Below are 10,704 nucleotides of genomic sequence, written 5' to 3'. Positions count from 1 at the left end.
CATTTTTGCTATCTTTCTTTTACTTTACACCATCTTCTAAAGTGAAACGGACCCTGGCCACCATATCATGAAAGCTGTCATAAGCTATCAGAGTGTATCTTGTGAATGAAAGCAAATTTTATTTATTATTTCTACAAACTGTTAGCATGTATATTATGAGAATGGATCCTAAATATTTTTTATCCATTAATCTAGAAAAAATACTTTGCTGGATATGTATCGTTCAAAACCAGCTAACTTTCAGATTTTTTCTTAAAGCAGTGCTTTTGGTGTGCTATTGAATGGTTACATTCCTATTACATTTCTTGATTATTTTTATAGTAAGGTAACTAGAAAATATTTTTCTAGTTACTAGAATATATTTTTCATTCAAGCATAGCTATTTGTCTTTTAGGTAACATTTTTCATCTTGTATGTTATCATTGTCTCCTCCCACAGTATGGTACATGCAGAATTCTCCAATGTTTCTTTTTGCAATCACTTTAATAGATTGAAGTGCTGACTTTAGCACATTAATAAAATGTGCAATAATCTTTGATTTAAAAATGAACATTAAATCTGCTCTTAGGTTATGTGCAATCATTGTAAGTAACCCAGCCATTTCCTAAACTGTGCAGCTGAATCTCCTTCACTAAGCATTTATCTGAATAAGTTTGGCTAAATATAATGACAGGGAGGTTTGAAAGTTCATTGAAACAACAGCTTGCAAATTTTCTGCTGTATAACAGAGGGTGGAAATTACCATAGAAACATATTCAAGATGGAAAAAAAAAAAAAAAATCATTCTGCCAAAATCCAGTGTCATCATGCCTACCTGACTTTGTTCTTGTGTGAGTCACCTTCATTTTAGATGTGAAGTTATATTTAAGAATAGCCTGATGTAAAGATGTCCCTAAGGTCTTGAAATTTCTTGAAAGGTGTCTGTATTTATTGAGACCGTATGTACTGATATTTTCTTTTGTTAGCACACACATCAATGACTAGTGTGTGGTAGAGATATTCATCAGGTGGGTGTGTGTCTGGAGCACAGCTCATCCTTTCCAGTATTATTTTAGTTGACTGCTACTACAGAATCAATGCATGTAATTTATCCACAGTACCAATTTTTGTGTTTGTTTTCTGGAAAATAATAATATTTTTACTGTTTTGGGGGAATCATAATAGAAATGAACCTTGTCACTGCTTTGCTGAGATCATCAGTGCTGTGAGAGACTGTGCTGGTTTTTGATACTATAGCTTAAGAAGCCGGCACCTGTGCAATGGTTCCTCTAATTTTCACTTTTAAGATAACCATTTTTGTATTTTACAGGTATGTAAGTATTGGAGTTGAGACTCTTTTTGGTGGTGATACAAATTTTAGAATGGCTCTCGTGGAGGCTGCTCAAGGTACATATCAGAGGACCATAATGGCAGTTATTGAAATTTTCACAGCTGCTGTTAAATGCCTGTTCTACAGACCTCTGAATTCCATGGGAATGTTTCCAGTGAGCTTTTAATTGGGCCTGAAGAGCTTTCAGCAGCGGCAAAGTCAATAAAACTGTAGCTTATCATGAGATAAGCTGAGCTACAGGAAGGTAAATGCTGAAACATTGGTACCTGTGCATCTAGTCTTGCTGCAGTAATGCACTTGCTTTTTTGTATTATCACATTCCATTCCCCAGGTCAGTATTTTCTGCTGGTTCCCAGAGGTGTGCTCTGGACTGTGCCACTCCAGACCTACGGCTAGCCACAGAGCCCCTCTGTTCAGTGTGAATACAGAACCTTCTGAGATGCAGCACTGGAACTCTGCAGAACAGACAAAAGATTCTTCTGAGGTCAGTAGGTGGTTTAAAAAAAAAAACAAAAAACAAAACAAAACAACAAAAAAAAACCACTTCTGTCTATATATTGAGCCTGAAAAGTTGTGATTGGGGCTGTCTTTTTTTCTTTTCTTTTTTTTTCTTCTGTAGGTAACAGCAGAGAAAGTATAAGCAATGAATACGATCAGTGTTGGAGGCTGATGTCCTGTATGGTAGGGCCCGTGTATAGGAATTGTGTAACACTGTTTAGCAGTAGTACTGGCAACCTGATTTTGAGGACCCAAGCAGTACAAAACAAGAACTTGCATGTCACCATGCAATCATTTAAAAGTGTTTGTAAGAACAGAGCTGTTCCTTGGGAATGCAGAACACTCCCTCTTCCCTCAGACACTTGCCAAATTCATGAACTTAAGAAACCTCATGCGTTTTATATGAGAGGTTGATTCCACATAGAAGCTATTAAATGTAAGAGCTTCTTGCAGAATGTGTTTTCATCTTGTTCCCTTTCTGAACAGTTTGTGTTCGTAGGCTATTTGCCACTCTCTCTAATTAGAGAGTAGGAAGACTCACATCAAAAGCATATGTAAGCCAAGCAGGTCTGGTGACCTGGTGATTCCTGCTGGGTTGGTTTTGCTAGGCTGAGGGGCCGGGCACCCGGTAGAGGCATTGGTGCTGAGAGATGTCAGCTGAATTTTGCATTGCACATCCAGCCTAAAGACTGTAAGAGGGGTGAGTATTAGAGGCTAGTTCAACAGGTGGAAAATTTGTCAACGAGGCAGTTTTTTGCAAGGATGAAACAGACAAATGAAATCCCATGAAAACTTGGGTTTGGTCACATTGTCCTTCCACAAACTTCTCTCACTTGTGATTGTTTCCACTAATCTTAGGTTATGTTGTGGTTTTCTTTTATTGTAACAACTAATGTTGAAATGCTTTCCTATTGTTGGGGAAGTTAGAGGGAACAGTTGACAGCCTGTTAAATGTAAGCCTGACTCTAGGACTCCTCAGACAGATGTTTGTGGGAACAAGAGCAGTACGTAGCAGAGGTTTACTCTGTACCGGATTACAGAACTTAGAGGTTGGAAGTAGTTTAAAGTTGGAGGGTGTTCTGCTGAACGTTCAGGATAATTTAGTTATTCAGTAGATGTTAATGCTTGAGGGTAAGATAGGTAACTTTTAAAAGTGCTTTGTTCTGAGCCCTTCCAGTGTGTCTTTCAAGCAGTCTAAAACATTTGTCAAAACGGAAGTGATAATGAAATACTGAGCCCCTAACAAAAACTTAACTAAAACTATGTGAGAAAAACTTAACTGAAAATAAAATTATAAGAGACGAAAGTAGGTGGGGCATGGGGAGAGAGAGAATAGGAGAAAACTCACAGAGCATTTTAGTTAACTCTTGGAACAGCATCACTTTTAGAATATTGCTGGTGGATTGTCCTGGAAGTCATTTTATTCACATAAGCCTTTTTACTTTATAGCTGCAGAAGACAACAAATCTTTACTGAACAACCAAATGCTTTATTACAAAATCTAGCTGGATCTTTATATAACATTATATGTTTATTTACATTCACAAGCTAAAACAACTTACTTGCAAAAAAAAAAAATTTCATCTATTTAAAAATATTAGAAAAATCTCTGTGCAAAGTTAGTAAAAAAAGAAAAACATTAACTTAAAAATGCTATCCTTACAAAGTGCTTCTAAGCTGCAAAATCTGGGAAGTTACAACCTAGGCTTGAAAATACTGTTCAGAATTTAATGTCAAAAGCAAAACACAAAGTATAACAAATGCAATGAGATGTGACACTCCTCCTTAGTTAACTAGTACTGGGGCTAGGACGTTGTTCTGCTTGCATAAAATATTAACGCTTGCGAAATATACCTTCTATACATGCAGTCACAGTTTTGAATTGAATATGCTGCCATGGATTTAAGTGGTCCTTTTAATGTCTCTCACATGTTTATGTAATGAATAGAGAGCACGTATGCCTTGTTAAACACTGTCAGACACTATTTCTGTTTAACAAAGTAATGTCCTGGTGTGAGAAGTTAGAAAAAATTTTTCCTCAAAGCTTGTCCAGTACACCTCATCTGAGATTAATAAGTCACTTGACAGCATTTGGTGTCTTGCTGCCGTAATCTTCCTCCGAGCATATATATATATGTCGAACCACATCCTCCAGTAATTGGATCGAGACACCTGATATGTCTGTATGGAAAATAGTGTGTAAGGACACTGATATACAGCAGTGAGAACCACTAGAAACAGTGGGTTGAGATGATTGCCTTCAGCTCTTGAAGTTGTGCAGATTTCACGTGTTCAAAAACTCATCCAGCCTCCTCCTTGCTGCTAGCATGACTCATTTTCATCAATCTCTATGGGGCTTTTGCCTTGGAAAGGAGACAGGGAAGGGAAAATGCCTTTCTCAGGTATGGGTTGCAGAGATGGCAGGCAACTTTCTTGTAAGATTGGCACTTTAGCCAAGTGTAAGTGAGTCTCGAAATAATCCATGGCCTCTCCTTCTTGAATCTCTGCTAAAATCTGGTAGTCTCCGAAACAAATGATGCACTTCCATGGCAGATCAATTTTGTTTAAGTAACCCAGTTCTGTTTGGTCTACCGTTAGCTTTGTTTTCTTGCTCATGTTCTTTATCTCAAAACAAAATTCTGAGCTGTTAAGTTTTCTGTAGAACTGCAGTGAAAACTGGATCCGAGAAACACGAGTATCCACTAAGTTATAATGGCAGACATTAGAATCACGGCCAAACTTGGCCATTTCATCTGCCCTGACCTGTTCTCGCTTACAGAAATTCAAGCAACGAAACATCATCTTGTCTTGTTGACAGGGATGGTAAAACGTCATGTGGAGGCATGTTGCTGTTTCTTCAGTTTCATCTTCTTCAAAAGAGGTCATGATGAAATGAGTCCTCAAAAATACAAGAAAAAGTAAAGTCACAACATGAAATCACTGTAGAACCAAATAAATTGTCCTGTCTACCATTATTTAGTGGCTGTATGTATTTCCTAGCAAATAGGCTGACAACAAACCTAAGTAAAGCACCAGAACAAAGAGTGGGAGTTGAGCACGCCCTACCCATGATAACCATCATTTCCTGCCACTCTGCTGAAGGCTTGATGGGGGGCCAAGTGGCGGACTGCTCTGTGCTAGCCCCTTCCCAACAGTTAATCTCCTGTCTGCTGCTTTGGATGTGTATTGTGTCAGAACTCTGAAGACCGCATATGACTGTAAATGCCTACAACTAGTTCATCATGAGGACCTCACAGGTGGGTTTATCTCTGAAAAATAGATGGAACTTTACAGTGACAGTAAGACTGGCTCTATGGGCTTACAAAGGAGTGATAGTAGCACAACCTGTGTCTCTGCACACTGCTTTACAGTGTATTCCTTTGTCTAGACATCAGCCAACTTGTACAAATGCCGTCTGATTGTAAGCACTGTGAATAAAGTAGTATTCAAATGTGAATAAAGCAGTATTTTTTCCTCTCGATAAAGAGAGTTTGCCTCTTTTATGAAACCAAATACAATGGTTAGAAATGATTTGATGTGACAGTTTGTAAAATGAGTGCAAAAGCTTGAATATCAGAGACCCAGGAGAAGAGTTGTCACCCATTCTGGGGATTTCCCCGTAGCCTACTGGGAAGTCCCAGCTCTCTGCAGAAGTATTTCTGCAAGAAAGACATTGAGGCCTTGGAGTGGGTTCAAAGAAGGGCGACGAAGCTGGTGAGGGGTCTGGAGCTCAGGCCTTATGAGGAGTGGCTGAAGGAGCTAAGATTGTTCAGTCTGGAGAAGAGGAGGCTCAGGGGAGACCTTATTGCTCTCTACAGCTACCTGAAGGGAGGTTGTAGTGAGCTGGGGGTCATTGGCCTCTTCTCTTGTGTAACTGGTGATAGGACTAGAGGAAATGGCTTCAAGCTGCGCCAGGGGAGATTCAGGCTGGACGTTAGGAAATACTACTTCTCTGAAAGATTGGTCAGGCACTGGAATGGGCTGCCCAGGAGGTGGTAGAGTTACTGACCCTGGAGGTGCTCAAGGAATGTTTGGATGTTGTGTTGAGAGACATGGTTTAGGAGAACTATGGGTGATGGGGGGGTGGTTGGACTAGGTGATCTTGTAGGTCTTTTCCAACCTTGGTGATTCTGTGAGAAGTACTAAACTAGGTGCCAAAACAAGTAAACAAGCTTTATCAGGGTGTTTTGTTTTTTTGTTGTTGTTGGGTTTTTTTTTGTTGGTTTGTTGTTGTTGTTGTTTGAAAAGCTTTTGAAATGCAGCACAGAGTTACTTATGAACTACATTCTGTTTAAAAATCGAGTAACAGCAGCACATCCTAATATAAATCTGTGGAGCATTTCAGGAACCATTGGAATCTGGTCCTTTGTAAGTGCAAGCCCAGTATTTTCCTGCACTGGAACTTAGCCTGAAGAAGAAAAAGACTGTACTTAAAGTGGGAACTTAAGAACAAGCTCTGTTGCTAGCCAGATAAATGTTATTAAACAGCACTATTTGTAAGCTGCCATTTAACTACAAATATACAGTGCATATGCTTTGTGTTTCTCCTAGATCTCTAAGCTGTCTCACCAGCTCTGTTCTCTGAATCACGCTGGATAAATTCTTACGATGTAAGCTGTTTGTTTTATGGGGAGCTGAATCATCACTGCTTATTCTGACTTCTTGTTTGTAAGGGTATATTATACCACTGTAAATAAGTTCCAAGCACAATACGTGGTTTATCAACATGCCTATCTACTGGAATCTCTTCCTTCCCTGACCTTTAGCACAATAACAGCAGCAGTTCTGGCACAGGAATATAGCTACCACAGCTTGCTTAGCTAAGTAGGCTACAAAAGTGCTTCTGCCAAGCATGGATGTTTAGAGAAATATAAAACTTCAAGCAGATCTGAAAGCTCATTTGAAAACCAACTTGAGCATATGCACCATGCTTTTGACAAAAGTATAAAGACACTGTGGTGGCAGGTTATTCCTTTGTCATCTGTGAGATATGCTTCCATGGCATCTGCATCCATCCCTTGTTCCAGCAATATGCTTCAGCCCCAGGGAGCTGGGCACAGCTCTGTGTGAAGGAGAGTGAACTGTTTCTTTCTTTTCTGCCCTTGCCATTGTTTTGCTCCAATAAGAGGATGTGCAATGTTACACAAGGTCAGCTTTGGCTAAAGGGAAGGCTAAAGGCTTTGGGGAAACCAGATCATTTCACTGAGTTCACAAGTCAGTCTACAGAAACAGTTCTTTGTCTTAAGTTCTGGGCTGAGTTTGGTGCCAAATTACTGCTAAAGGAGTTTATTAGGTTGTATGGCACAGCACAAAGATTTTGAAGAATACCATCCAGAGGAGGAAATTTACCATAGTTAGAAGCAAAGATTTTTCCTGCAAGTGTAAGGTAGCCCTCTGTAGCGCCATTGTCTGTACCTTCATTTGAGTCAGTCAAGATTTTAGCTCTTTCCTTTCTCACAGCATCATCTCTTTCAGGGTACACCACTATCCCCGTTTTAAGAGACAGAAGAGTGACGCTGAGAGTTAAGAACAAGGTTGCCTAATTTGAGAAACCACAGCACTCCAACTTGAGTGTTTTCACTGATTGTTCAAGGGTGATAGCTTTACCATCAAGCTGGAGTTCAGGGCAGATTTTCAGCTTGAATACAAAGAAAAAAGGTACATCCACTTTGGTTTTTTGCCTTTTCTTTAAAATAACCACTAACATCATGGTGCTGTGGAAGGCTTTCAAGGATGATACCTGAACATGGCTACCCTTTCTGCCTCTAGGAATGCAGGCTGCAATCACTATCAGCAGCGAGGGACAAGGCAGGAGGCCAGCAATCCGCAGGTTGCTTTTCAGCCTCTGATCATCCCTGGACAGGTTTGTCCTGTGTGGTTGGTGTCTTAGGTGCCTAACACAGACAATAGACCATTATTACCAAATTAATGTTTTGCACAGGTGTGTACAAAGAGCAACCATCTCCAGGCAGGTGTACCTCTGAGAACCCGTAACTTTCGGGTGCTCAGTATCTGCAGCCTTAGCCTTGTTAAAATGGTATTTGCTGTATTTACAAGGGAACACACTGAAAGTGCTGCGCACTCTCAGTCCCGCACATGCACAAGTGCCTATAGGGCAGCACAGATCCTGCTCAGCCTTTCAGCCACCAGACGTAGCTATTGTGAGGAGAGGTGCATCCCAAAGTTTAAACGCAATGCAGCCACTATTCTGCAAAACACTGAAGGAAACCCAAGCTGAACCTATCCTAATGCATCTGCAGATCTGCATGACAGCAGTTACAGGTGGAAATCACGCTAGCCTTCATTAATTCCCTCTGAAGCAGGAGGGACACTCCACGTTCACCACTGCTGGAAGCTGTGATGCCTGCAGGGCCACAGGGACACCTGGGCTTGCAGCACAGGGGCAGAGAGGGAGAGGCCTGGGGTGGAGCTGCTCCGCACACAAATTCTAGGGTTGTTTTTTCCAAAAAGCATAGGGAGTTCAGCTTTGTCTGAGGTCATCCAACATACTCAAACCAGCAGTCATGCTGCTGATCAGATCTACGTGCTCCAGGGCTTGTGGGTTTGACTTCTGGAAGAATTCAAGTAGTTTCAGTTTTACGCCCCTCCCCTTCAAGTTAACATTTTGAAGGGTAACAGCATATAGTAACTACAAGACATGTTTTTGACAGAACTGGTAACATTTTAAAATTAAGCATTTACAAGTATCTGGTTATTTTCTTGTGCTTTAAGCAACGCTGTTAGGAAAGACAGCGCTCACTGCTCCTGGGCTGCTGAGCCTGGCTGAGCAGAAAGTACCCATTTGCTAGAAGTGCACGGCAGTGCTGCCAGCTGACAGGAAAAGCAAGCCCTTCCCTCCCTCCCTTCCTGTTTTCCCTACTAAGCGAGGTTACTTCCACATCCAGAACGGGGGCAGCAAAAGGGTTTGAGCTGTTCTTAGTCCCATGCAGTTCCACATCCCTCTTACCTGCGAAGCGCTGTGGCCCAAAGGTGTTGTGCTCCGCTGAATACCAAGGCCAGGTGGGATGAGGCTGTGGGCAGCCTGATCTGGCAGGTGGTAGCTCTGCCCGTGGCAGGGGTTGGAATTGGGTGATCTTTGAAATGATCTCTAACCTAAGCCATTCTATGGTTCTCTGATAACTATGGTGAGCTTCAGCTCAAATAAACTGCTTCATTTGCAGTTTCTTTTGTTTACCTGATAATCAGGTAAATCACCTACAGCTTGATAAGTTATTTAGCAACAGTCCTCCCACTATGGCTTTTATCTGCACCCAGTGTCTTTGCTGCATGTGCCCTGCTGTCATTCAGCTGGCTTTGAGAGCAGAGAAGCAGAGGTCCCCCCACCACTCACTTACCGAGTGCTGGGCTGCAGCAGGCTGGCTGTGCACACCGTGGCTCACTGCCGTCTGGAAAGCCTGGAGTTGTGCAATGCTGCATGTGCTGCTTCTTGTAAACTCTGCCAGCCCCTCATTTCCGCATACAGCCTGTTTACAACAGCGTGGCGCAGTGAGAGCTTTCCTGGTGAGTTTATTTTACTGTATGAAGATATTGAGGTAAGTCCATGCTCTTCCTGCATATTTTTGCCTAGAAGTATTGAACTATATCTTTCCTGGTAGTTTATGAACTTAATACTATGCTACGTGACTGCATTTAGGTGCTGGCTGGGACTGGATTTTCTGCTCCTCTCTTCTCTAAGCTTCGCACTGGCTGAAATGCTGCCAGATTTAGCAAGATGACCTCAGCCTTCCCCTAAGAGTGAAAAATCCCCAGCACTTTCTGCAAAAATAGCTACTTGGTTTACCAGAGTTTATTGCTGCATTCACTTTTTTTTTTTTTTTTTTTTTTTTTTCCGTCTCCAATTGAAATTTCTTTAGTTAAAAGCAAAACTGCAAGTAATTGCGCTGCCAGGCAGCATGGTGTGGTGGGATCAGGGCCAGCCCTTCTGCTCGGTGGTGTTCATGCAACCAACTTCTCCTTTGGGTTTTTTCAGAACCTGTGCAGCTCTCCCTAGAAATGGAGGGTGAATGTGAGGTTTGATCACACAGCCGGTCCCTGGATTGTAAGGATGATGTTGGATGTAGAAGTGGGTTGGGGCTGTCCTCTTCTCTCAAGGCAGCCTGCTTTTCCAACACTGTGTTCATTGCCTTTCCAGTCATAAGGGAGTAGGACTTCTTGAAAAGCCCTGCTCATTACATTAAGTGTAATGGTTTCTGCTTGCGTACAACCGGCATGGCTTCTCTGTGTTGCTTCCAGTTAGCAACCCTAACTGCCTGGGCTAATTATGTGTAATGACTAACTACAGGAGGCTGTAATACAGAGGTGCATTGGGATTGGCTGGTGTGTTGTTTCTCTACAACTTTGGTCTGATCCCTGAGGTTTCAAGTAACTCCACATCCCAAACAAGCAAATCAGGAAAAAATAGTAGGAACTCTCAAATTGCTTTTAGTCATTATCAGTTTGAGAGAAGCTGAGAGTCACTGAAAGCAAATATATCTCCTTCTATTTTCATAGACTCATGGAATCAGAATCATTAAGGTCAGAAAAGACCTCTCAAATTATTTCATCCACCTACCACCAGTATTTCCCCACTAACCCATGTCCCTCAGTGCCATATCCTTGTGGTACTTGAATATCTCCAGGGCTGGTGACTCCACCACATCCCTGGGCAGCCAGTGCTACTGCCCAACCACTCTTTCTGGGATAGAATTTTAAGGCAATTCATGTTTCTATGTTGTGGGTTGGTGAGTGAAAGGACTCTATTTGGCTACCTGTTCCTACTAGTTCCTCCTGAGTGACTAAATAGGAAACTTCCCTCCCCAACAAGCTTTGAGAAACTTCAGCAGAGCATCCCGACGTGGGGGATTGTTTCTTTCCTT

At 41.7% G+C, this 10,704-nt stretch overlaps 2 protein-coding genes across 7 annotated transcripts in view; one reads left to right on the top strand and one right to left on the bottom strand.

The window, feature by feature from the left end:
• Nucleotides 1-3,296: 3,296 nt before the first annotated feature.
• Nucleotides 3,297-9,533, bottom strand: TIFA (TRAF interacting protein with forkhead associated domain). Of its 2 annotated transcripts, XM_031553109.2 has the most exons (3): nt 9,180-9,533; nt 8,796-8,891; nt 3,297-4,727 (listed from the first exon to the last, which is right to left on the bottom strand). In XM_031553109.2, the coding sequence occupies exons 1-3, from the start codon at nt 9,263-9,265 to the stop codon at nt 4,151-4,153; spliced, it is 759 nt and encodes a 252-aa protein (XP_031408969.2). In that variant the 5' UTR covers nt 9,266-9,533; the 3' UTR covers nt 3,297-4,150. The 2 variants fall into 2 exon arrangements, with proteins under 2 accessions (XP_031408969.2, XP_003205771.2); XM_003205723.5 differs by lacking the exon at nt 8,796-8,891 and having other exon boundaries at nt 9,184-9,520.
• ALPK1 (alpha kinase 1) overlaps nt 9,219-10,704 on the top strand; it is a 38,039-nt gene continuing 36,553 nt past the window's right edge. The window contains exon 1 of one of the 5 annotated variants that reach the window (XM_031553106.2): nt 9,219-9,349. The gene's annotated coding sequence lies outside the window, so the exon portion shown is untranslated. Of the gene's footprint in view, nt 9,382-10,704 lie in introns of all 5 variants that reach the window. The other 4 variants (XM_031553105.2, XM_031553104.2, XM_031553108.2 and 1 more) reach the window with 4 other exon arrangements.

Source organism: Meleagris gallopavo, chromosome 4 (assembly GCF_905368555.1).
Source record: "Meleagris gallopavo chromosome 4, MGAL_WU_HG_1.1, whole genome shotgun sequence".
In the NCBI taxonomy this organism is placed as follows: Eukaryota; Metazoa; Chordata; class Aves; order Galliformes; family Phasianidae; genus Meleagris; species Meleagris gallopavo.
Note: the sequence above shows the minus strand (reverse complement) of the source record. Positions and strands in the feature narration are given on the sequence as shown.

Excerpts from the sequence above, each read along its gene's own strand:
- TIFA (XM_031553109.2), bottom strand. The coding sequence starts at position 9,265 with ATGCAGCATTGCACAACTCCAGGCTTTCCAGACGGCAGTGAGCCACGG. Across the intron at positions 8,892-9,179 it reads TGCAGCCCAGCACTCGGTAA|AGCTACCACCTGCCAGATCA; the intron begins GTGAGTGGTGGG and ends TGCCACGGGCAG. Across the intron at positions 4,728-8,795 it reads TGGGCCACAGCGCTTCGCAG|GACTCATTTCATCATGACCT; the intron begins GTAAGAGGGATG and ends TGTATTTTTGAG.